At 37.7% G+C, this 27655-nt stretch overlaps 2 protein-coding genes across 4 annotated transcripts in view; both read left to right on the top strand.

The window, feature by feature from the left end:
- The first annotated feature begins 3267 nt into the window (after positions 1 to 3267).
- LOC111866764 (UBX domain-containing protein 6) lies at positions 3268 to 13007 on the top strand. Its single transcript, XM_023856007.2, has 8 exons — positions 3268 to 3823; positions 4006 to 4352; positions 4656 to 4828; positions 7005 to 7132; positions 7569 to 7814; positions 7923 to 8080; positions 8547 to 8676; positions 10170 to 13007. The coding sequence occupies exons 2-8, from the start codon at positions 4120 to 4122 to the stop codon at positions 10437 to 10439; spliced, it is 1338 nt and encodes a 445-aa protein (XP_023711775.1). The 5' UTR covers positions 3268 to 3823; positions 4006 to 4119; the 3' UTR covers positions 10440 to 13007.
- Positions 13008 to 15280: 2273 nt separating this feature from the next.
- LOC111866765 (membralin) overlaps positions 15281 to 27655 on the top strand; it is a 150666-nt gene continuing 138291 nt past the window's right edge. For 2 of the 3 annotated variants that reach the window (XM_023856010.2, XM_023856008.2), the window contains exons 1-5: positions 15281 to 15569; positions 15757 to 15873; positions 23612 to 24090; positions 24861 to 25096; positions 26855 to 27033. In XM_023856010.2, the coding sequence (XP_023711778.1) occupies positions 23767 to 24090; positions 24861 to 25096; positions 26855 to 27033 (739 nt within the window). In that variant the 5' untranslated portion in view covers positions 15281 to 15569; positions 15757 to 15873; positions 23612 to 23766. Of the gene's footprint in view, positions 15874 to 23611; positions 24091 to 24860; positions 25097 to 26854; positions 27034 to 27655 lie in introns of all 3 variants that reach the window. The other variant, XM_023856009.2, reaches the window with a different exon arrangement.

The following is a 27655-nucleotide window of genomic DNA, read 5'->3' as shown; positions in this document are numbered from 1 at the left end:
AAAAAATTGTGCTAGAATCATTAATTCCATGAAGAAAGGTCATCTGAAGAATCTGATAGTTTTTCAGGTGGTCAAGAAGTGGATCCCTTGTCATGTTCATAACGGCCTTTCATTTGACACTACATCCTGAACCACTAAAATCCAAGTAGTTACTATAGGATTCTGACGATGGTGTATAACACACTGATATGTTGGGATTTTGGACTTTATCCATCGTCCTGGTTTTTAAGATAACAGTCCAGTGATTGAGGCTAGCTCTTTCTAAGGGACCCAACTGAATAGGTGTTTTCCTTCACCTGAGGACGGAAACAGATCCAGTTTCCGTAACGTTGTGTTTTTTATTTGTTATCTTAAAAACCAGGACGATGAATAAAGTCCAAAATCCCAACATATCAGTGCACTAAAATCCAGCTTAAACTGTCAGACACCCAAATTTTCTAAGATATATTATAATATTATTCTCACACTTGTGCATACCTCTCCCAAGGAGTGTTTTCCCCTCAAGCTGTTCGGACTATGAGTAAAACGTTACACGCAAGTCTCATTCTCCAAATATGAGCTACAAATCTCATCCATCTTAAATATATTAAATTAAGCATTGTTGACAATATTAGGCAAAGAGTGGAAATTATGAAACTCATTGTTATGTAGTTTTCTCTGTCCTGTTATTTCATCTCTCATAGGTCCTAACATTCCCCTCAGCACTTTGTTATCTGGTACACTGTCTTTACAATAGTGGTAGTGAAATTTAATTTCTCCCACTGGTTCTTTTAGACACTTTACTTATGTCCCTTGAAAGTAAGCTGTAGCTAATCATGATTCAAGAAAAAATAAAGTTTAGGACTAACAGATGTAAAATTTGTATTTACATGTGCAGTTATGATGTGATAAGCATGAGCAACTGTAGATGTTTCGTTAAATGCTTTGTAGTTATGAGCAACACTTTGGTCTAGATATAAATTGAAACTACTCTTAGGATGGCTGGTAGTGTTACTACCACAAGTTAATGTACATAGATAAGTATTTGTCATAATATTATTTGTATTATTCACTGGGAGTTGTGTGAATGTTGGTGTAATTTTGTCATCGATGAGTAAGATATGAGAATTAACAATATTGTAACCAGCAGTATTAAAATATATGTATTGTTGAGTCCTAAATAATTCTGAGTTTGGTAATTCACGTTTGCTAGAGTTTTATTTAAAAAGGTCGAAGTTACTTCTGCAATTCATCACAGGAAAAAATATTAGAACATTAATAATGGTACTTAGAAATTAAAATAAAATATGAAACGCCCCTACCATTACTTTATGAAATTGTTTGGTAATCATGAGAGCAAAAAATAGTAATTTTTGCATGCTTTGTTATCTTTCCCGGAGTATAATGGGCCTATTGAAACAGTGTCCTCTTAATAACAAACTTGTACTGGTATATTATTTTTTGTAGTAAAGCAAAGGAAAATGTGAAATATAAAATGAACCACTGAATACATAAGTCTAGAAAGTTTAGTTCCTCTTCCAACCATTACTGACAAATAATACCACTTAGTGTGAAATGGTTTTCATTTATTATAATGCTGATTCCCATTATTCTCCTTAAGAACTGAAATCAAGTGGAGATGGTTTCCATATTCACACTCAAATTAGAATATAAAATTAAGTGTGAAATTTATGATTGGTACACTTCTTACAACACCCTAGGTCTTCTCAGACACACTGCAGGAAGTTACATTACTGTCTAATTGGAAAATATTAGGTATCATTAGATTTTAATTACTTGTAATATACACAGGTTAAATCACAAATTTTTATTTATTCATATTGCTGATACTACAAATATTATGCTTCTGGACATTATCCATAATCCTGCTTTTATCTAAAACACTGTCCTGTTTATATTTCAAAATGCAATGTTTCGGAGACCAGATTCTATCTCCGTCTTTAGGTAAAACCTACTCAGCTGGGCCCAATCAATAAAGCTAGTCCCTATCTCTGGACACTGTACCAGCACAAAGATAAGGTATTCAAGCCAAGAACAGAACAAACCATCTGCAAAAGCATCTTTCTGACAAAAGAGAGTCATAATTCCCTGTTCATTGGAGGATTATTATGATAGGCTTTTCACATATTTTAATATGGTAGTTGTGCCACTCTAAAATGAAACATTTCCCCTAGTAGTAGCAGCAGCAGTAAGGCTGTTGTTAATACTAGTTCATGGCTAACAGAATTAATGCCATTTGAAACCTGTTTTTATAGGGACAATTTTTACTAATATCTTTTTTTCAAGCATCTCTGTATACTACTCATATTTGTAAAGGTTGTTCATCTCCATTATGCACCCTAAGGAGAATTTTGAATGGATCATGAGCACAGAATGGTGTGGACACTATTCACACTGCACTGCAAACACAATGAGACATGGTTTGGGATAAGGAAGGAGATTTGAAGGGGGTTGTGATATTTCATGTGACTGGCTGCTCTTGTTATTAGTTTCATTAGACAGTAATGGCCAAGCAGAAGAACAGATCTCAATGCACATATCTTAGAGCACTTCTAAAGAGCTTTGGCAGCTGGTGAATAAGTGCTAGAAATAATGACTTAATGTTAAGAAATCTTATTCTGAAAAAAAAAATGCATTACAATGACATGTAGCAAACAAAGAAATAAAGAATGAGGTTCTCTTGGGTTCAGGTAAGTTTATTCTAGGAATTTACCTTCTTCATCATCAAGTCAGTCAATCAGCCATTCTCTTCATTATCATCACTTTGCCTATCATGTGTGTAGGCATATATTATTATTTAGGTTGTCTGTTAATATAACGAATAAATTATAACATGTGACTTTGTAGTCTGGTACATAGATATGAATGTTTTGGGGCAACATTTTGTTTATAGGTGGTGGCATGTAGTTTGATGCAGAGGTACCAGTAATTTGGAAGAACGTGATGACCGTCAAGATCTGTAAACACTGCGTAAAATAGCCCTCCTATAGAGAATCACCTTTCTACTCTGAAGATGGCAGCAGTTGCATTCCCTGAAACGCGGTTCCTTTCCCAAGCCAAACGCAATCACATTCTTCTCACTTACCTGTTATTTGTATTCACAGTTCTTAACAATCTTCAAAATAAATTACACAAGAAGTAGGAGGTTTTGGACAGCTGCGTTTAAAATGGTGTAATATTCGGCGATATCCAAGAAATTCGAATTTAGCGCTACAACCGATGGCAGTCGGATGTGGTAGAGGCCGACAAAATCCAATCTCTTTTTAGTCAGCAACTCGAATTTATGGTGTCTGTATTAACATGTTATTGTAGGCTGTTCTGTGATCAGATAGTTGAATAAAACCGAATAAGAAATAGATTCAAGGTGTGAAATTATGGGTTCATTAAATTAATTTCGTCCATCTTCGGGAAGTTTATATTTTCAGTTGTGGCGACATTGGTCAGTGTGGTAACAAATGTCTGGTGGTGTCGTGTTAAGTAAAGTTGTGCAGAGGAAGGAAGTGTTATCTTCAGGTGATGACACCGACAGCAGAAAATGCGTCACTTAATTCATCGATCATTGATTTAATGTGGTATTATGTGTATGAATTATCAAATTGGGTGCTTGGTGTGTTGGGCCTGACTTCAAATATCGCAGTTGATTCGTGGTCTGCCTATTTCATAGGCGATTGCTATGCCAGTGTTATTAATTGGTTAGCTTTTGATGAATTTCAGATTAAACTATTGAAAGGATTCTTGTTTATCTTATGTGCAAATATATGCTTAATTTATATGTCTTGGAAAATATATGGCAAAAGGATATCAGAGAAGTTTATGAGACCGGGTAAGTTCCTTGCCTGAACTGTGCAGTCATGGAGATATTTTTCATTCATTCATTCATTCATGCTTACTAATCCTATAGATCAAATTACACTGATGTAGGACATGTCATTTGATATTATTTGATATTCTAATATGTGATTCTCTATAATGGAATGCTCACAGTAAATTATTTCACTTCTTCAGTAACATCAAAGACTATTGAAGATTTAAAAAGGAGCGTGTCATCGTTGAAGCTTCCCAAAGAACATTCACCAAGAGTTTAAGTGATATTATTGCCTAAGAAGATATAACAGCAGTATGGCTGATAAAATAAAGAAGTTTTTCCAGAAAAAGAAGGTGGATGCGAGGTTTAAGTTAGCAGGTCCAGGTCACAGATTGACTGGTGAGAATACTTCTCAGAATAGGACTGATTCTCGTAGTTCCTACACTGTTGCTCCACGTTCGGCTCCATCTACAGAGTCCAGACAAGCAGCTGCAGCTGCTCTTGCACGACTAGACGGGCAAAAGCAGGACCATGCAGGATTTAATACGTAAGTATTGTTTTTATGTTTTACACTTTTTACATGCAGTCAATAGAGCAAATAGCCTATGGTATGGAAAACTAAGAAATTTAAACTGGATTCCCAGAAGGGTGAATAGAGATTTTTCCAGTCTTCACAATATTCAGTATGAATGATTTTGGGGTCCAACCAGCTTCCTATCTGGTCCTTACTGGGGGTGTACTCTTTCCAAGATGTAAAGTGGTCAGCCCATGTATAGTCTCAATTTCTAATAACAAACTGTTTGAATATCTGAATTTCGTTCTCATACTTGTGCACTCTTCTGTTCAACAGTTCTCTTGCGGCTATTCAGGCCCAGGTGCGAAGGGAACTTGAAGCTGAAAAGAAAGCAGCAGCTTTAGCAGAAAAGGAGGCTTCACTTGCAGATGCTCAGCCAGGACAGCAGGACGAGTCATCTTCACCCTATTTAGCTGTCACAGGAGTCTTCTTCAGATGTCCAATGATTGGTTAGTTTTTGTATTTGAAAATAAGTGTGTGTGTAATTAGTATGGGAGAACTTAACATTATGGTGACTGTTAATGCCTCTTGAGGGATAGGAATTGTGTGTATTATTGACAGGCCAAACATAAACTGTTTTAACATTCTTGACACTCCTGACCTGCTCTAAAATTGGTTTTATTCACTGTTACTAGTCCAAAAACAAACCATTCTCTCTTACTCTGTGCAGCTTACTGTATTTTATTTTGATGAATTGTCACTCCTTGTGACACTAATACAAACCATTGTCAGCCAAGGCCTTTTATGATACATGGTTGTCCACTTTGTTCATATAACTGTACCATGTCTTCATGTCAGTTTTAACTTTACGCATTATTTTAGTCACTGACATCACAGTTGCCTGCTTTTCTGTTGTCTTTAACCATTGCTATTTTTAATCAATATAGGCAAAAGAAGATGTACAAGTAAGATGTTTTCTGTAAGCATACTGTAACAACACGGGCTACTTATAAGAGGATGTATAGAATACTTACTTACTTGCTCATGGAGCTGAGCCCTTCTGGAGGAGCTGCCAATTCTGCAGCTACTCAAGAATTTCCCAGCATTTTATGGAACCCGAAGGTTCATTACCGTGTTCACGAGAGCCCTCCACTGGTCCCTATCCTGAGCCACATCTATCCAATCCATACCATTCCATCCTATATCTCTAAGATCCATTCTAATATTGTCCACCCACCTACGCCTTGGTCTTCCCTGTGGTCTCTTTCCTTCTGGCTTTCCCATCAACATCCTATACGCATTCCTCGTCTTCCCCATTCATGCTACATGACCTGCCCACCTCATCATCCTTGATAAAAAAAATTCTAATTATACTTGGAGAAGAGTACAAATTATGAAGCTCCTCATTATGCAGATTTCTCCAACCTCCTGTCACTTCATCCCTCTTCGGTCCAAATATTCTCCTCAACACCCTGTTCTCAAACACCCTCAGTCTTTGTTCCTCCCTTATGTCAGAGACCAAGTTTCACACCCATACAGAACCACAGGCAGGATGTATAGAATAAGCTATATTAATGTATTTCGATAATAATATGGATGGACATGCCCTATATCAATGTATTTGATCTATAGGAAAAAATAAAAATGAATGAATGAATGATTGATTGAATTTAAATGTTACTGAGTGGATAGGCAGTGTGCCAGTTAAAGAAGCATCCAAGGAGTAAGAGCTGCTTTTCTCATGGAATAAATAGAAGTACCATAGAACATGTGAATTCTGAGAAAGATTTCAGACTTGGGACAGTTCTGGCAAATCTTTGATATTTAAGAATTTGGTCCTGTGTGATGGATCTGTGTATCATAATTACATTTTCCAAGTTGCAGAAGACAATGCGTAAGTGGTACCTCAAATGGTTGAAATTTATAGCGGATGTTGCAGTAAAAAGGTAAAGCTCTCTCTGTAACAGTCTCTTGGGGCCCATAGAGTTGTGAGGCGTTGAGGGTTACACATTTTCTAGTCAGTTGGATCACAGATGGCAGTGAGGTTGTCAGCATTATGTGCTGGCAGCCCTTTACTCCCCCTCGAAGGTTACTGGTACTCATTTCTATTAGTGGCTATGTTGACCCTGGGGCCATAGTGCAGTATTGCAGTAGAATATAAGTTATAAAGCTGTATTTATTCTGAGAGCTTACATTTATCTGATCCCAGTTTGCTGTGTGTTCTGAAAAGCTCACAGTTTCAGCTAGTGATATCATGATGTCTTTGGTTGATCTGTGTATAACGTGTGAATGTTTAAGGGTGTTTTGAATGACGGCCACCTTTATTGGTACAGTCTCTCCAGGTAGGGGGTTTTGCTGTGAAACACGGAAAATTGGAGGTGTTCGCTAGTTGTAGTGTCTGCTGTACATTCTCAAAGTAACAGTTGAGTCTTGACTGAGGTTTTTGTTGTTCTCCTCAGTCCCTTTAGTCGAATGTTGGGATAATATTTTGATTAGGCCATTGCCACTTCCTTTCAAAGTCTTCATTCATTGGTCAGCCTAACATTTGATACTACATAGTGTAGATACTGACAGGATTATAAAATAGCTCATGAAGAGGGAAAGAATTTAAGCAGAATATATTCTGACTGATGAAATCCCCTTTAAACTTTATGTGTATAATTTAGTATTTATTTTGGTGTACAGGTCCAGATATATTGACCAAAGAAGAATGGAATATGAAGATTAAAGAGTTCCTTTATGATCAGCTGGAAGAGGAGCGTGGACTTACAGCATGTCTGATTATCCACACATGTAATAAGAATAGAGAAAAGGTACACTTCTGTTTCATTTCTTGGTTTATTGCATATGTACTGTGAGTTAAGATAAAATTTTTGTAGGATAATTTTTCTGTTTAGAAATTATACCAGCTTCATCGCTCTGACTATATGGGCATTCTGTACTGTGAAGTAATTCTGTCTGTGCTGAAAATATCTGGGTTGTATATTTTGATGTTACATAACCTCTGTTTACTTGCACTAAGCATCATAGTTTGTACTCTTTATACTCTTTGTTGACAAAAGGCTGGTGGGATTTAAGATGCAGGAGATTAAGAATTATTGCAAAATGTTATGTCTTTATCCCCTTAGAGCACACTAGTTGTATGAACATTTTTTCCCACATCATTTACAGAAGTTTTGAAAGAAAATCGCTTTTTTCATTTTGGATTTCCACATATGTTTCAGTGTTATGTGTAGATATGTGTTTCAGGTTGCACAGTGTGTGGACACACTATGCAAGTACATACAGAACATAATCCAGAACCCAGCAGAAGAGAAGTTCCGGAAGATTCGCATGTCAAACAGAATATATCAAGACAGGGTTGCTCCCCTGGAGGGTACACAGGACTTCCTCATAGCCGCCGGGTTTAAAGTCATGAGGATACCATTTCAAGATGGAGAGGAAGACTTCTGGGTGTTTTCAGAAGATAATCTGGATAACAATGAAACATTACAAGTGAGTGTTCTCTTCTTGTTTTCTGAAATGATGATTGGGCGCAGAACTTCCTTTGAAATGTTGGTAACAATCTATAAGTGATAACCCAAATACGTTTTCATTTTTCAGATATTGTATGATGCACTACAAAGCGCAGAACCCATTTCTCTAGAGCTTGACCGTAACCTTCAGGTTCTGTTGCCCTCGCAAGCAGCAAAGCGAACTGATCTTCCTCCTGTGTTCTTCAACATCACAGCAGATGAGTTGAAGAGAGAACAGCAGATGAGGTCAGTAGAGAGATTTGTGGAGCCTCTAATTGTAGTGCTTATTGTGCTTATTAGCACACTTACTTGTGCCACATTGTAAGTACATGGTGTCATATCCCAGAAAATTTTATCCAAGTCTGGAAATATCTGGGGATTGATCCCTTGCAAAACACACTCCTTTGTTTAGAGAAACCTGCTGCCCTAGACATCATAGTATTCTATGTCTTTTGTTTAACCTATACTGAAGTAATATTTTCTATTTGTCATGGTGTCAGAAATGTTGGAAATGTATACAGCCATAAATTATTGACATTTATTAAGAAGGAAATAAACTACAAGCTTTTTAAATTTGGCATTATGCAAAACTCAATTTCATGTGCTCTGTGTGCCTAATGGGAGAACCGCAAAGGTAGGAAGGTTCTCTCCTACCATTAACATTTTATTTTATGAATGTCTGAATAAGAGTGTCCTTTTTGTGTGACTCCAGAGCCGAGGTAATTGAGAGAAGTCTGATGCTAAGGACAAAAGCCATGAGAGAGAAGGAGGAGCAACGCGAGATGCGTAAATACAGATATGCTGTTATCAGAATTCGGCTCCCAGATGGCATTCTTCTGCAGGTAATGCTTTTCCTTTGAGAATACTCTGTTTCTTATGTGAACTGTGTATAAAAGTCTGGGAGAGATTAAGTAAGTAGAAGATTGGCGGTATTGTGTAATGGGAGTTTTGTGATTCGTATGGTTTGTTTGGGACATTCCCTCTGGAGCAGGACATACATTTAGTGCTCAGCAACTTTTTTTAAGAGTTTAATCTTCTGGAATATAACACTGTACAGTCTGGTGAAAGTCAAGCAACATTCCAGAGGAACATACTGCCTCCATATTCAGGGTCGAAGAGTAAGTCAAGCAGGTAGCTGGCTTACTCTTTAGCCTTGAAGATGGAGGTGACATGTTCCTCCCGAAATGCAAGTCGGCATTCACTGGACTTGACAGTATTGTATCTCATGAGACAATATTCTTCATAGCTACTGTTCTGGAAACTTCAGAATCTGCCTTTCTTTCTTGTCTGATGTACATTTTCTGGAAGAGTTTTGGTATTCACATTGTCTCCAATTATACACTTTTTATTGTTCTTGACAAGCCTAGTTTTTGAAGTTAGCATTAAGTGATGGATACAGACATGGCAAATTCTAAATCAGTGATAGCAGTGCATTGCGAAGGAGTGCTGACATCATGAAGAATGGACTTTCCTAGAAGTGCCATTGAAACAGCTTGGATGGTAATGAGAGTATTTGTCTGACAATTACTGAGTTTTTGAACTTTATCCATCATACGGCATTCTAGAAAATAGAAAACTCAGCATTTTGGAAACTGGATGTGTGTCCATCCCCAGGTCCGGTGAGGTTAGCTCTTTCTGAGGGACGCAACAGAGTAGATGTCTCCCATCCTTCGACTGAGGATGGAAACAGATCCAGTTTCTGAAATGTGTTTTCTAGTTTCTAGAATATTGGACCACAGACAAAGTCCAAAATCCCAGTAATTGTGAGTGTTATACACCATCGTCAGAACCCTTTAGAATTTACTGAGAGTTTATGTGATCGCTGGAGAGGGCTCTGGATGAATTTAAGAAGTGAGAATTCTGTTAGCAGTTTCATGATATGTCATTATTGTGAATATTTATCTACTTCTATATTGTCTTGAATAAGAATAGTAAACAGATAAATGTTAGTGAGTTACTCCCAAGTTGCACACAAATGCATATAGATTTCCATGTCTTGCGTCTTATTGTTATGCAGTTTTAACCAGAACTGGAAAATATTGACGTATCAGTGAAACTGTTCTAGTGTCAGATTCTACAAAAATAAATTTATCATTTCTCAATTTATTAGATATGGACAGACAGATGGACATGGTGAAACTTATAGTTGCATTTTAGCAATTTTGGTGTGTAATGTGCCATGTATATGCTATTTATTGTCATTTTGTTTCAATTGCAGCAATACAGCATAACTTAATTATGTTATTTATTTGTATCCTTATTATTCCTTTTGAAATTTCAAGGTCAGAACTGAATTGTTTAGGCACTAATGCTGTCATCTTGTATTACATTTCAGGGCACATTCTCTGTCTATGAGAAACTTGATGCAGTCAATAAGTTTGTGAGAGAAAACCTGCTTAGTGAAGAGTTGCCATTCATACTCACGACTCCAACAGGTCACCGCTTGTCTGATGAAGATGCTGACAAGAACCTCGCAGATCTTCGCTTGGCTCCAGCAACAATCCTTGTATTCTCATTGGATCCCTCTATTACAGAAGAGGTGGGGAGGGGACAGCAGACTATGTATTTGAAACCAGAGATCATGATACTTGTGCAGCCTGTGTAGCTGTATTCAATGTGCTATAGCATTCCTTTTTTCCTTAGTAAATTCTGGAGTTCTAAGTATTTATTTTCATAGTTTATTGAGATGTATTTGGCTTCAAGAATAAACATGGCAAAGATTGATCACAAGTTCATTTAGAAAAATATAGTGATTCAACAGAAATTCATCTTAATTGGATGCTGATACAGTACATAATACATCTGTTCAGTGAAGTCATAATGATGCTGAAGAAAATCGTCTTCTGGGATCTGGCGCCAGATCCCAGAAGACGACTCTCTTCATAGTCATCGCCGTGAAAACCTCAAAACTTCATAATGATGCTGTTTGGGATTATGTAGATAGAGTGCGCTAGCAGAGTACTGCACATGGTAGTTCCCCTGAAATGAAGGAGAGGACAGACCTATACAGTGGGGTGGTTGGGGGTTAAAGTCTCACATTGGAATTGGAAAGTGAAGTGAGCAGGGGTGGTGCCCCAGTAAGACATGTTTTAGTTCGTCCTCAGGGCAATGTACTTGCTATAATATCATAGATAAAAAAATGTTAATAATGTAGGTACCTCCTTGTTCCATCTTGTAATTATGAAAATTAATCAATTTCTGCAGTAATTCTTTAATTGCTTCAACCATTGAGTGTTAATTTTTGCTGGCCTGATGGGTCAGCATAGTTCGGTTATTATTATAATTGGCTGCAGATTATATGGGTGGGGTATGGTTTCTGGTATGGAGTGGAAATTTTCTCATTGGTACCATATCCAAACTTATTCTGTTCCCCATCCAGCAGGTACTTCAGGAACTTTGAGCTGGCTAGGGCATGATGATAATAACTTCCCTCTTATCCCATGTAGCAGTTAAGAATGCATGGAGCTCCCACATATATATTGCACAGTAATGGGGTATGGTCTTGCTCTGGTTTCCAGGAGGGAAGCAAATAAGCTTAGTTCAGTTCTGTCTCCTGGGTGTCAGATTTCATTTTTTCTAGCCAGTAGGATGTAAGGTATCTACATCTTTATAGCTGTAGTAAATTAAGTCAAATTAGTTGCATAATGCAACATCATGTTCATTGTGGTCTCTCTGCATGCCTCAAAATCCATGATATACAGGCTTTTTACAAGTAACTAATAAGAAATCCTCTGTTTTCTTGCAACAAATATTGATGGTCTGCTTCATCATATTTATTTCTTAAATAAAAAAACCAAAGTGTATAAAATATTCACATTTATTTCATGTAATGACCAAAGATAACACAAACAATGTACTTTGTGTGACAATTTTTTTCTGTTCACATGGGAAAGATAACATTGTGATGTGCTGCAGCAGTCTTGCTTCAGTGAGAATCAGTTCTCCTCTTCTCTGCACCTTCTGTGTCTCACCACATGTCAGTTTGTGGGAACTTATATAAAGTACATTACAAGGAGAGTCAGTAAATAAGTCACAAATGGAAATAAACACAAAACATGTGATATTTGAACCTGGAAAAAACATTTATTTCTCAACATGGCCTCTGCCAACATTGATATACTTGTCCCATCGCTTTACCCTTGCATCAAAACCGACAGAATACAAGCCTTTGGCTGTTGTCTCAGCCATTTCCTCACTTCTCTTTCCACCTCTTTGTCATCAGTGAAACATTTGTCACCAAGGTGGTTTTTTAGCAGAACAAACAGATGGAGGTCACTAGGGGCCAAGTCCAGGCTGTAAGGTGGATGTTCAGAAAGTTCTCACAGTAGTTCTTGAATTCTCTCCTGGGTTGCTCGGGCTGTATGGGGTTTCACATTCTCATGCCAGTTGGCCTGGATGATTTCCACGAATTGTATTCCGAAGCTCCAACAGCACTTCACAGTATAGTACAGAATTCACATTTTTACCATGCTTCTGAAAATGGTCTAACAGTATCCCAAAATACGATAAGCATAACCTTCGCAGCTGATGGCATAACATTAAACTTCTGGTTGAAGGTGAACTGGGATGTTTTCATTGCATTGAAGCACTCCTTGATTTGGGTTGGTAGTGATGCACCCATGATTTGTCCCCAATAACAGTCCTCTTAAGCATGTTTTCTCCTTCATCTGCATACCATGAGAGATGTTGCAAGGACAGACCTATTTGATCAATTTATTCTCGATCCTTCAGTTCTCAGGGCACCTACCATGCACACACTTCCCAATATTTCAAATAATCATGCATTATGCTGTATGCCAAACTGTGGGAAGACCCTAAAGTAGTTGCTACACTGTCTGTCATTATCCTGCTGTCAGCTTGAATTAATTCTTCCACCTACTGCACAATGGCTTATGTTGCAATGAACAGGGCGGCCTGGTTGAGCATCATTTGCAACTTTCGAACATCCTTGAGATAACTTCTTGACCCAATTGTGAACCGCTTTACATGACAAAAACTTCCCACTGTAAACAGGAAACATTTCTTTATAAATATCCTTTGCAGTGAGCCCTTTTGCTCACAAGAAATGCACAGGAGAACGCTGCTGTTCGGTAGTACACTTCTCAAGCATGGTCGCCATTTTGACTACTGAAACGAGGCACGTGTGCATGTGCTTCAGCTTCCTAGACTGTAATAAAGCTGGACTGTGTTGCTACTTAGTGATACACATGGAAAACCTATTACATCCATGAGAGTTGTTTTGCTTACATTTGTGACTTGTTTACTGAGTCGCCTTTGTATTTTTCATATCCCAGTTCTCAGAATCTGCAAGACGTAATGAAACATCACAGTTAATTAGTTAGCACTTCTGCTTTGTATTGGGAAAGTCCTGATTGCAGTCTTTATGAGGTATGGATTCATAACCGTGTTAGTTCTTTCAGGTTCTGTATTAGGAAACTCACCTATGGACTGAAGTTGGTGGTTTAAATGTATTGAAAATGTAATAAGTGATCTGTTATCATGTGCCAGTTAAAGAAAGGAAATTAAAGACATGTTTCATTTAAAGAAAGGAAATTAAAATAGTCTTTCTTTATTCCCTGTGCTTAAGGCTCTTAAATGGCTGGCACATTAAATTTATTCTTGGAACTTGGCTCTGTAACGTGTGGAACACCCAGTTAGTGTTCCGTAATTTAAGAGTTTCTCGTTCTCAGAATTGACCTTGTGTGGTTGAACCCCAAGTATCTCAGGGATGAATTTCCTTCACTCAAGATTTGCCTCACATTAAATGGAGGTAGATTTTGTTGAATATACAATATAAATAAATTCAGCCTAACTTTGTTCTGATGAAGACAGATCAAGTTGAACATTACTCATGTTTCAAAGTAAAGGTAAAGTTATCACTGTGCTTATTTAATTAAGCGCTATGCCATGAAAATGTGTGGGGGACTGGAGGTATAGGTCCACACATTCTTAACCTCTAAACTAGATGGAAGTGAGCAGTCATCTTACTCCAGAGAATGGACCACCAATATCCGTTAAAATAGGAGGCTGGGTGTGCCTGAGAGCCAGTCTGGATGTTGCGGAGAAGAGGAAAACCCCATTCCCATGCCTGGAATCTAACCCCTATTCCTTGGCCAACCAGCCTATAGCATAGTCACTGTACTGACTGAGAAAATTGAGGATGCTGATTCTTGTGACAGTGGTGGGGGGATATAATTTTTAATTTATGACAAGAAAATGTAACAGTTTATTTCCTTAATTTCACCGATTCCCTCACATTATGATAACATTTTTAGTATTAATTTCCATAAAAGATGTTTCGTGATGTCCCATTGCATACCATGAGGAAGGAAAATGTATTTAACATTGATTTCTTTTACTCTGATTGTAACAAGAATGATATGAAAAATACAGACAATCCATTTAATTGACATTGGCAATGTATGCACCCATTTTACTGTCAGTATGGTTGATCTTGGCTTTCGCTGTGAGGTTAAAATATATAGGAAAATTGTAATTTGCTGACTATTACCAATATATATATAAATTTTTGTGTATTGTATAGAACTTCTTTAACTCGTTATAAATACAGGGCCTTGTGTTGGTATGAATGAAAGAAATCAGTTTATGTGAATGTTAATAAACATGGCTATATGATTTATTGTAAATTATGTCTTGCAGTTCCGCCTTTTGTACAAATATGACTTGCAGTGCCTGATGTTGAACTGGTGTCATGTTGTATATGAAAATTGTATCATGTATTGGCACCTCTGATCTAATATAAATCATGTAATCAGATCTGAATTCCTCAAGAGTTCAAACCCAGAACAATCACTGGGGGGTCTGAGGTGAACAAAGCAGTGCTGGAGTAGGTTTTTCTTAATTATTCCATAGTCAATCATTGAACCGTGAAGATTATTTGTATTACATTTGGTTTCTAGATCAACTTTCTGTCGGCTGTAATTCCACCTCTTTATTAAATTTATGATTATAAATGTATATTTATGCTGTCTTTCAGACACAATTATCATATAAACTTACACATTTTTAAATATTATTTCCGTCAGAAAATGTTTTGTTTATCCTAAGAAATTAAATTAAAAATTCATTGTAAATAAAATGTAAGAAAAATGGCAAGCAAAAATATTGGAGTGTATTATTTTAGAGCACAACATCCCGAATCCTTTAATCCGACCAAGATATACGGCCATTAATCAGGATATTGCAGCAACAAAAACGGCCGATCACAGTCCGAAAGACGTGGGTTTAAATTGTGGCAGATAAATGCCCCATTTACAGTACCAAATCTTCCACACACGATAGTCTGCTGAAACCTCGGAACCAGTTACCATTACTTTCATCCTTTGCTCATAGATGTCGAATCCAGCTACCATCTGTAGAGAAGTAAATCGGTCTTCAATGTGACTTCCGTTTTGGACCACCATTCTGCTGCAGTAGATACGTAACTGGATGTGATCAAGAAATCAAGAAGGCAGTGATCACGGATAATCCCATAACAGACGACTGTTTTACCGATAATGAGTTCATTAATTAGATTTTTCAGTTTGGTGGTGAATAATTAATCTTAAAAATACGGACTGTTTCAGTATTTTGATGATATATGTAGGTTATAGCTATTGCCATGATTTAGAATTTAACTAAATGGGTGTTATCGCGAAGAGCCTCACGTTGTGACATTCTAGTTGAGTTGGTGGTTCAGGAGAAGTTAAGCCTATGAGTAATGAATTTTTGTACGGTAGGTAATTTGTTAGCTGACAGTGTGTTTTCAGAGAAAGTGATTTGAAATTGTTCAAATTCTATCACTTCTGTGCTGTGCGATTTGAAATGTGTTCTAACATATTCAGTTCAAAGAAAGTATAGTACGTGAATGACTAATGACTATATAATAACATTTTTTTTTTCTTGCAAATTTATAATTACAGAAATGAACTTCGTGGAAGTATATTTTGTTCTTAGTAACGTATTATTTCTCGGCATTTACGAAGAAAAGCATCACTGAAGTCAGGACCACTCATCTTGTTACTTGTACTACAAACATGGTATGTTAGTGTTCTACTTACTGATAACTTAGTGGATCCTTTGTGAAGCAAAGGAATATGTCAGTTTTAAGTATATACATATCATATTTAATTGGAATAATGTCATTTAAATTTGAAATGTCCAGATAAAATTATCTCTTGGTATTTGGCTGTCTAGTTTCTGGAAGTACTGACATATGGAACTTACATCTTCACAATTATTGTTTACACTAATATTCGTTTTATGTATTTGTAGTTGTGTGATTACTTTAGAATGCCCATATTGATCAGCTCATCTAGTCTTATAGCAGATAAGGTCATATTCTTATCAGTAATTGCATATTTGGAGTCCTTTATAATGTGTACAATTTGTTTGCTGCTGTAAATATTCTGTAAATTTATAGCATATAATAGTTTGATGCCTAATATTAAAACAGTGAAATACATTTTGTATATCATAATAATATAAAATGTAATAAGCATTTCAATATTCACTGGGACAGCCCAGTCAGTATAGGATCTACTGGCTTGGTGACCAAGGAATCATGGTTCAATTCTTAGCAAGGGCAGGAGATTTTCTCCACAACATCCAAACCAGCTCTGGGGTCCACCCAACTTGCTATCCAGTGGTCACTGCGATGTATTTCCCAAGGGTAAGGCAGCCAGTGCATGATCCTGAACGCTCACCTCCCTCTAATCCTGAGGTTAAGAATACATGGTGCTATACCTCCACTCCTTATACACGTTGTGTACAAGGACAACTTTGTTTTTATAAAACATTTATGAGTTGGCAACATCGTAGTAAACAATTTAAGAACTAGGTTATTTCTTGTTACCTAAGTGAAGTTTATTGTTATGTTAACTACAGTTACGTGTGTCACAACAGTATCTTTATATTGTTATGTGTTACTATGGTTATAAGTTTATGTGTATATAAGGCATACTTCTGTGTCAAATTTCTGAGTCTTAATAAAGCAGGAGTAGAGAGAACACTGATCCTTACTTATCATTCGATCTACGGGAAACTGAGGTACATGTTAAGCCACCATCAAAAAAGTACCAGGTCTTATGCCATTAATAAGGTCCAGGAAAACCAGGCGGGACTGAAAGTAAGTGGGACACATCAGCTGTTGGTCTGTGCTGTTGATGTGACTCTACTGGGTAATAATAAAGAAACCATAAAGAAAAACACTCAAGAGTTTAATTGACGCTAGTAAGGAGGTTGGTCTAGAAGTAAACACAGAAAGCTAAGTATATGTTGCTCTCTCATCACCAGATGCAGGGCAAAATCATGACATGAAAGATAGTGTAATGGATGTTTTGAAAATATGGCACAGTTCAAATATTTGGAAATGACTATAACAAATCAAAACCTGATTTAGGACGAAATTAAGAGGAGATTGAATTCGGGTAATGCTTGCTACCGTTCAGTCCAGAACCTTTTATCTTCTCGTCTGCTGCCTAATAACATAAAAATTAGAATATACAAAATTGTAATTTTGCCTGTGGTTCTGTATGAGTGTGGAACTTGATCTCTGACATTAAGGGAGGAACATAGACTGAGGGTATTTGAGAACAGGGTGTTGAGGAGAATATTTGGACCGAAGAGAGATGAAGTGACAAGAGGTTGGAGAAAACTGCATAATGAGGAGTTTCATAACTTGTACTCTTTGCCAAGTATAATTAGAATGATCAAGTCAAGGAGGATGAGGTGGGCGGGTAGCACGAATGGGGGAGAAGAGGAATGCATATAAGATATTGTTGGGAAAGCAAGATGGAAATAGACCACTGGGAAGACCAAGGCGTAGGTGGGTGGACAATATTAAAATGGATCTAAGAGAGATAGGATGGGATGGTATGGATTGGATTCATCTGGCTGAGGATAGGGACCAGTGGAGGGCTCTTGTGAGCGCTGAGATTGTGTTGACCACACAGGACTTCCTTCAGTAAGGTCACCAATTTAAGGTATGATGTATCCCCAAAGAAGTTTTAGAAGCATCATATTAGAGGTTAATACCTTGAATCAATATTTTTCTGAGTTCATGGACGTTGTACTGCAGTTCAGTGACATGATGGAGTGTTTTGCAGCTGTGTTTGTTTATAAGACATTGAAGAGATAAAGTTTTCACACAGTTTTCTTCTTTTATTTGCAATGATAATTAAAGGAAACAGAAAAAGTAACGATTTGCTATTTGTGATTTTTCTGTGCATTTGTGTCTGAGTAAGACATATTTACTATAAGGAAATGCCAGTCATAATTAATTACTTGTTTTTAAGTTTGTCTCAGACATAATTATAAAGATGAAATTGCAATATGAATTAAAAATTGTAAGAGCTTCATGTAAAATTTGTATTATATGGTTTATGAGGGGCTACGTGGTAGTGTAGTTGGTGAAGGTACTATGCTGCAAGCAGGAAGGTCATGGATTAGATTCCCGATGAGGTTATTGAATTTATCAATTAAGATAACCCTTCCAGCTGCCCTTTGGCCCTGGGGTCGACTCACTCTCTAACGGAAATGAGTACCAGAAATCATCCTGGGGGGTAAAGGGTGGCTGGCACGTAATGCTGACAACCTCACCGCCATCTGTGAACCGACTCTTGAAAATGGGTGAATCTCGACTTTTCACAACCATATGGACCTCCATGGCCTGTTGACAGGAATGGCTTCACGTTTTTGCTTTATATGGTTTATGATCTCTGCACAAGAGTCACATGGTTAGCTGCAGTGGTGCCTTTAATATTGCTTTCATATTGATAGATAGATAAATAAATAAGTAATTAAATAAATAAATATTATGTGATTATCATATTACCATTTCTCATTTAGCAGTGACAACAAAAGAAAGAAATTAATAAAATCAGCAAGTGTTTTCATGGACATGCTTATCACACAGAAGTACAGGGACTCATAAGAAGCGGGATACCATAGGTCAGGCGATTAGTTGTTGGCTTCTCATTGCAGAGGCATGGTTTAGTTCCACGGTAGTTCATGTGGCTGAAGTAGCATTGGGTCAGGTTTCTGGTTGTATATTGCCAGTCATCATTCCACCAATACTGTATACTTGTCTGTCATCAGGGGCAGGTACAATAGTTCCATTTTATTCTTATCATGTGTTAAGAAGAGAATGTAGTAACTGTCTAATGTTGACTTAACATGTACTTCACTATCTGCAGGTGGCATACCCTAAGAGATTTTTTTAGACACAATAAAACATGTCTTTGTGCTTAATGCAGCATCAGGCTATGGAAATGTATGGGGGAGTGAAGGTATAGCTGCATATATTGTTAACATGAGGACTAGATGGATGTGAGTGTTCAGTATGATGCATTGGCAGCTTAACCGCGGAGGGAAGAGCCCCTCAGTGCCCACCGGATAGGAAGTTGTGTGGGCCTCAGAGCTGATGTGGATGTTGTGCCAAAAAATCTCTTGCCCTTTGCTGGGAATTGAGTTATGATTCCTCAGTCATCCTTTCTGTAATCTAGTTGCTGTATCAACTGAGAAATCCCTGCTTATAATCTCTGATTATAAAAAGGAGAATTATTTCACATTTGAATCATTTAATCAGAGTATTGACCACAAAACTAGAATATGTTTCTCTGTGCCAAGGGACTGAGTCCTACCCCAGTCCAGGAACTAAAATAAAAGTCATTTCTACCTGAGAAATTTGTATGACCACTACACCAGAATTAATGATGGTAGATACAGCTTGGTAAAGCTTCTCTAGTAAGCAGTTATTAAGGGAGGAAGGACTGATGTACAGTAACAATGGTATCAGAAGGCTGTCTTTACGTACAAAATAAAGAAAGTTTACCAAGCAAAGAGAAGATCATTGTATCTTTCAGAAAATCATGGTATGAATTATGTGGACTCACACAGAATAAGGAAAACCTTTTTCTTTGTGACACGTGTCTTTGGCCTGTAGACTTTCTGGTTTTCTGTCCAGAATTGTTTATACCTACAGAATGTTTGCAGCATGTGCCTTGTAGAATCATAGTTAATTGATACTCATTGCAATTAACACGAACTTGTTTGAGATAGGATATTTGGAACACCAAGGTCATGTTTGATTTTTATGATTCACCGTGTGTGAATGAATGTGTACAGAACTCTCTCCCATGTCAACATTACTAACATAAAGTCCCAGCATTATAGTTTGTGTAATGTCAGTTCTAATGAGTCATTGTCATCACTGTAGTTTTCTAAATATTTTTATAACTATCACTTTGTTGAGTGGTGCACAATTCAATTCTCTGGACTTTGATTTGTGACACTGAGCAAGTTGGCTCAATCAGTAAAACTTCTGACTTGTATTTGGGAGGTGCTATGTTTGATTGTCAGCTAGGACACCAACTATTCTGGCGTTTGTCATGGTTTCCCTCAGTACTTCCAACCAAATGGTGGGATAATACATCTAATTAGGTCATAATCACCTCACTCCACATCCTTTTCAATTAAGTATTAATCTGCCACCCTACCATTTGAGCCTGTATAGTATGAGATGCTGATAACGTTAAATGAGCCATATATAAACATAACCTTGGTTGCCAAGTATTCCATTTCAGTGTCAGCCTGACTACCAGCTAACCTTACTGAACTTTTTCATGCTTTTTGTAATATTGTATAGGTACATGTTGGGATTTTTTTTTCATTGGCGCTACAGCTCTCATTTGGGCCTAGGCCTACCTCCATGAAACTCTCCGTTTCACTTCAGTTTACTAGATCTTAGACATACGGTAGGACTCCTTGGGCAGGTGATCAGCTTGTCGCAAGGCCTCTACCTGTACACAGACACAGAAAAACGCACACAAACATCAATGCCCTGAGTGGGATTCGAACCCACGATCTTGGCATCTGAGCGAGCGAAGACAGTGCATGCCTTAGACCGCTTGGCTACCGTGACCGGCACATGTTGGGATAGTGCTTTTAAATAAGCCATGGCCATCTTGTTATAAGGCATTATCTGATCATTTCCTTTCTTCTTTATGACTTCTGTGCATGTAATATTCCCGTCAAATGACCCAACAGTCACACGGGTACCATGACTGGTTTACCCCAAATATATTTTTAATAATACCATAAAATATTATGTTTCCATGTAATTTTATGCTATGTAATCTAAACTATTGAAGCAGCATCATTAATAATGATAATGACAGCAGTAGAAATAAGAACAGGAAGAAGGAACTTCAAAGCCTAGGTCTTCAGGTCTGTTCGATTTCAGCTGTCTTTCCACCTCCTCCTAGGTCTTCCCATGTCTCCTTCTATTCCTTTTATGCTACTGGTTGCAGTTAAATAATTTACATTAATATCAATCAGTTAGTAAACTTAATTGATATCAATCCCCACCTTGAAATTGTAAGCAGTAGAGTAATTTCTTCACTAACATTCTGCATGTGTTTTTTGTTTCCCTTATCCATTGGGGTGAGCTGTACATCTGCTTGCAATGAATGTATTGCAAGTCCTGTAAAGTATTTTTCAGTAATGGCGAATGTAACATGTGCTTAGCGTCCTTTCGGGTCAGTTCATGGGTTATTTATTGATGATATGTCAACTGCTAAGGTTATATGACAGTGAATTGGAGAGAAGACATTTTGATAAATACGACATTGGAGACACTTGCACTCACATGACCTTCTATCTGGTTCATTGAAATTATTGTAACATAATCATGTTCATCCATTTGACTGAACAAGTTGGCTCAAGTGGTAGTGCTTTGTGCTTGGTTTGAATCTCAGCTGGGACAATGGCTATCTTAACTGACGTTTTGTACAGTTTTTCTCAGTCCCACTAGGCAATGCCAGAATAATGCCTTAAATTAGGCCATGACTACTTCCTCCCACAACCTTTCCAATACATTATTTATTAATAATTCTACCCTTTCTTCTCCGAAACTCTGAAGGGATTTATGTTAAGTTTTGTGTTGATGGTCACTATCTGAGGAAGGTGCCTGGTGTATTTAATTTTGGCGTTCGATACATCAGTTTAACATTAGACTTTTCATCAAAAATAGTTTGTCCAATATGAAATTTGTACATGACATAAAATATAGTTCTCTTTATTAAGATCTGCAACTCGTATCTGAAACATTTTGATATGATGAATATTCAGCAAAATATGAGGACAAATAATTTTATTTCGTCCATTTTGTTTAGCTTTGAAGCAATAAATTAATATATGCAAGAGATGAACATCAAGGCCAGTGAGGTGTGCAAAATGGCAAGGAAAACATTTGGAAAACGTGTGAACATTATCTAAGCACACTTTTTCTCCCATTTTGTGTATCCTGTATCTCTGCTATGAGAAAACACAGAATAATATACTTGGTAGTGCGGGGCATCATTTTGGCACATAAAAATGTGTAAATAGACCACTCCCTTAAAAAGTGAAAGATGTTACTCTCTAGTCATGTTCTAGGTCAGTGATTCTCCATGGCAAGCACACCTTTCACCAGAATTTCTGTTGATTTAGTCTTGAAGTATACCCTGGGTGGTGAAAGCTTTACTTACCCCTGAAGGCAAAGAAGGAACCAACAAAGAGGAGGCACTTTTTATTGATATTTTATGCATGAAATGTGTCCTAACCATAGGCATATATGGGAACTGATTGTTTCTAGCCTTAGAATTTCCTTTTTATTTTATATATTTATTTATTTATGGTTTATTTAGCGGTACTGTCAATAGCTTATACCATGTAGGGTTACATGGTAGGATGATAAGTGAATAATGAATTTGGAAAGTATATGTACAGGAGTACCACCCCTGTGATCTAGTTGTCAGAATTTCTGACTACAGATCCAGAAGTCCGGGTTCGATTCCCGGCGCTACCAGATTTTCTGGGAAGTAGTGGGTCTGGAACGGAGTCCACCCAGCCTCGTGAGGATAATTTAGGAGCTTTTTCAAGGAAATAGTTGTTCCGTCTAGAAAACCGAAATTAAGGGCTGCGGGGATTTGTTGCACCGACCACGCGACACCCTCTATCCTCTAAAGTTGTCACAAACTTCACCGACAAGCAGGGGTCGCTTGGTTGGTATAGTTCAGTTGCAGAGTACTGGCCACAGAGTTTGTTTGGCTTGTCAGGAGATATGAGACCCTTGGTTATAGACTGTCCAACTCCACTTTTATATACAAATGTTTAGATTTTCTCTGTATAGTCCCTGTATTATTTCTTGTTTGTGAGAGACGTTTGTTGGGTCATGAACTTGTTTAATTATTCTTCTTTCATTACATAAAACTGAATGGGTTGCTGTAGTTGTAATGTTCTTGACTCCCATTTGGGGGTTTGCTCTGTTCACATCTCAGCCAAAAGCTGGAATTCCTACCTGAAATTTTTCATAGTTTGCCTCAGTCTCTCAAGGCAAATGCCAGGATAATAGCTTGATTATGTCATCATCATCAGGACTGTCAAATTAGCATTTTAAAGATGATTATTATTATGCCTTACATAACACAGCCTTTGGCATTACATTGGCATGGCAACATAAAATTATTTACTGCTGTCCTTCTCATACTACAGGTTAATGTTACTTTGGACTGTTTGAAGGGTTTATAATTATATTTAATTTAAATCACTCGGATATTTTAGAATCTTGTATGTAAATTATCCTTTGTTACTGGTTGCTCCTGAAGATGGCTAGTTAAGATCAAAACGTTTTGTGCTGTAAGACTGTTTAACCATTAACAAACTGGATGACAATTTTGTACTTTCATATAGTAATTAATACTGCTTAATCCTAAGTAATGTGTAATGTCTTTCCAGAAGGCTGATTAGAAGAAATGACCCATCAGTGGAGCTGTTTGGAAGCATTACCAATTGGTCTTGTGTGGCTCATCTTACTGTTAATTGTGTTTCCGTTCAAACTTGGGTGGAGATCAGTAAGCACAGGCTGAAGCTTGGGACTCTGCTGCAAGATAATGCCACGAGAAAATGATGATAGGCCAGAAGGTGGGGCAGGAAGAGGAATGGCTGCTGAACCAGTGGCAGCAGGAGCAATTGGAGAGGGCGGTGGTGGTAACGCTGGGAATGGTCCTCTCCCTGTTGGAGATAACATTGGTGGAGGAGCAGGCAACAACAATACCAACAACAATAATCGTACTCGGAATAACAACAATCAGAATCCCCTCATCAATGTTAGAGACAGGCTTTTCCATGCTTTGTTCTTCAAAGCGGCCTTAGCATATGCGCGCACTTTCCCAAGACCTGTGAGAAGGTTCCTTGAATTTATAGTGTTATTAAAGGTAAGAAATGTCATGTATGTAACACAATGATTGACATGTTTTAACACTTTCCACAGATATATTTTAAAATTTTTAAAGACTGAATTCCTTCTGAATAACATATACAAATTCAGTTCATGTCTCACAGGAAACACATTACATCACAGCTACAAAGCCCAGCTGGCTAATGCTGATTAGGGAATCATTAATTTTTTGTCGTGAGAACCATATGGAACACACAAATACACTTTTTGGGCAGAATGCAAAATTTTAGCATCTAAAGTGGGTGATAGAGATGCTAACCACTGGGATTGAAAGAGTTAAGTTCTATCAATATTAGAGTTAATTTTACCGACCACACAACACGTTTTTTATTTACTGTCACACTACATGTTTTGACCTCAAGAGGTCATCCTCAGGTGTACGAACACAGTTGCACAATCACACACAATCACATTCGTTTTTCCACTTATTTTGATCCTGTATCCTGTTCAGGTCCACGCTCAATAATATGTGTCAAGTTCTTCTTATAAAATATAAGTTAAAAATACAAATGTTAAAAGTTAAAATTTAAAATTTAAAATTTAGTTCACTGTAACTAGTTATATTATTACCACTTGGTTAAAAAGTTCATGAATTAAACTTCAGCTCATCACATTGACTGCACTTTCACTTTTGAAGGTCTTGTTGTTCTTCCGCGTCCTCTGATGTTGGATCTATTACGTTCCTTGTCATGATGATTGAGTAGCCATCATAGAATGAATTTGATTATTTTTTTTATGTCATTACAGGCTATCGCTGCCTTTTTCGTGCTGGCATACATACATGTAGTATTTTCACGCTCGCCTACAAATTGTCTAGAACATATAAAAGATGACTGGCCTAGACAGGGAATTTTACGTGTTGAAATACTTCGTAATGGTGCTGATGACTACAATATTGAAAAGTCATATGCCAAAGAAGAGAAGCTTAGGCATGAAAATGTTGGTGATCTGAGTAGTGTATTAGGAATTCTTGCAAGAGATGGGTAAGATATGGTTTCTTATATGGTTTTTTAAAAAGAAATATATATAATTTTACATGACCTTGGCACACCCATTTTTCAGTACATGTTATGTCACTTCTTTGTAATTTGTTCAAGAAGCATTACTGATTTTTACATACACTAATATTTATAATGTCTGATACTAATGGTGACTTTTGGCCCTTAGGCCATGTATCCTTATCTATTTCAATTTCTCATCAATCCATGAGATCATTTATATTTTTGGCTTCTGGGTTATGACATACATTGCACAAAACTCAAAAGTTCATTACTGTGTTTGCAAAAACCCACCCCTGGTCTCTGTTCTAAGCCAAGTGAATTCATTGCATACCCATCCTATGGATGGGATCTGATAAAATGCTACTGAAACATGTCTATGATAGACCCTTCACGATCAGATTTCCTGGTAGAAGTGAATGGAAAGAGGGGTTTCATCCCAATGGAAAGGGGGGACTAATCTGGTATACAGATGGTTCCAAGACAAAGGCACTGGAGCTGGGGTGTATTGTGATGGAACGAGGCTGAAGCATACCTTCAGCCTTGGTCAGTACACAACAGTATTGCAGGCAGAGGTGTATGCCATTAAGGCATGCACACTTGAGAATTTAGATACGAACTATAGAAATAGGAACATCTATATCCTATCAGGCAGTCAATCTGCAATTAAAGCATGTGGTACACACCATATCACTTCAAAATTGGTTTGGAACTGCCACCAATCCCTCATACAGCTGGCCAGACATAACAGAGTTCAGCTTATGTTGGTGCCAGGTCATGAGGCTATTGCTGGGAATGAAATGGCAGATCAGCTGGCAAGAACAGGATCTGAACAGCTGTTCACAGGACCCGAACCAGCTTGCGGCATCTCAATTGGATTTGCCAAGAAAGCGATCAGGGACTGGACTAACAGATATCACAAAAAACAGTGGGATTCCATAACTGGACTCAAATAGGCAAAAGGATTTATATCAGGACCCTCTGCCAAAAGATCAAGGGACCTGTTGAAATTAAACAGATATCAACTCAGATGGGTGGTAGGATTACTAACTGGACACTGCCACTAAAAGGACACCTTTCCAAACTGGGACTGACAGAGGACCCAACTTGTAAGAGGTGCCCACAAGAAGATGAATCAGCCACACACATCTTATGTGATTGTGAGGCTGAGGCTTATTTAAGATATCGCCACCTGGGTCAATTCTTCATGGAACCAAGTGACTTTTATGATGCCCCTGTAAACAAAGTCCTACATTTCGTTCAAAGTGTAGGATTAATAAAGGGTTAATCTAAAGGGGAAGCACAGTAGACCATTGAAGGTCGCAGTTTGAGGGCCAGTTTCATAGCTCACCCCTCATACTCATACTCAAGTTCTGTAAGGCCCATTTTAATATTCTCCTATCTATGCCTTCATCATCCAGCTGGTCTCTTTCCTTCAAGTTCTACAACCAAAAAGTGAAGTGGAATGGAATGTGAGATTCCGACAGAGTTGAATATTTGGGTTGCAGTCCTCTGGGATATGACACCGTGTAGTTTTGTTAATGGAGACAGGCATCTGAAAGGATCCTGCTCCTTCTGTCTGCATGACTATGTTTAAAGATGAAGACAGCAGATGCCTCCAGATGTCATTGTTTCTGATCCAAACTACATGGTAGCACAGTCCAGAACACTATAATCTGAAGCAAACATTTATTTTCTGTTTCCCTGAGCTTACACCTTACAAATTTATATGTTGTTTGATAGGTTTGTTAATATTGAACCATCGGCTGTGGAGGAGGTTGCGCAAGACCCAAATGGTGTGTCAGAAGCAAGTTTGAGCAACAGCAGTATAGATGGAAAGCTGCTGAGTACAGACGTTGGCGGTAGTATTCTTGCTGTTGGGGAGGAATCCACTAAACTTAGGATAATGAATGTCTCCGAAAGTAAGTATGGATTAATTCTTCCAAGTCTGTTTTATTTTCATCTTCATTCCTACCTGCATCATCATTCAAATGTTGCGTATATAACACACTGACGCACTCTTTAAGAAAATATAAAGCTCATCATGATTGTGACCTTTCGGGATGTGGTGCTGTATATTTCAGTAGGTAGATGTACCAATATTACAGATTTACCTGCTGCATCAAACTTCTGCACTGAAGATTCAGGCTGTGGGCTCATCTGAAATGTTGGTACCTGCCAATCAAATTACCGTATTTACGCATTTATAGGCCGCATATTTTTTGCCAAAAATTCAAGAGGAAAACTGGGGTGCGGCTTATATTCGAAATATTCGAAATCACACTTCATTTAAAAAAAAATTATATTCATAATTAGTAATACAGGGTGTTCTACTCCTGAAATAATATTCCAAGAAAATTATTTTTTCTATAATTTCTGTCTGAAAATTGTGCTGCGGTCTATACACGCACACGGCCTATACATGCGTAAATACGGTAGTTGGTGTCACTTCTCGGAAGACCATAATCTTGACTCTCACTGTAATGCCCTAGCGGCGCAGGGGGGGAATGGAGGTATCCCTCCCGCTGCTGCCGCCGCTGTAAT

This window comes from Cryptotermes secundus, unplaced genomic scaffold, assembly GCF_002891405.2.
Source record: "Cryptotermes secundus unplaced genomic scaffold, Csec_1.0 scaffold367, whole genome shotgun sequence".
Classification (NCBI taxonomy): Eukaryota; Metazoa; Arthropoda; class Insecta; order Blattodea; family Kalotermitidae; genus Cryptotermes; species Cryptotermes secundus.
The sequence above is the reverse complement of the archived record's forward strand: the minus strand, read 5'-3'. Positions and strand labels throughout refer to the sequence as shown.

Coding starts and splice junctions, on each gene's coding strand:
- LOC111866764 (XM_023856007.2), top strand. CDS start 4,120: ATGGCTGATAAAATAAAGAAGTTTTTCCAGAAAAAGAAGGTGGATGCG. Junction 4,353..4,655: donor GACCATGCAGGATTTAATAC/GTAAGTATTGTT, acceptor TCTGTTCAACAG/TTCTCTTGCGGCTATTCAGG. Junction 8,081..8,546: donor AAGAGAGAACAGCAGATGAG/GTCAGTAGAGAG, acceptor GTGTGACTCCAG/AGCCGAGGTAATTGAGAGAA.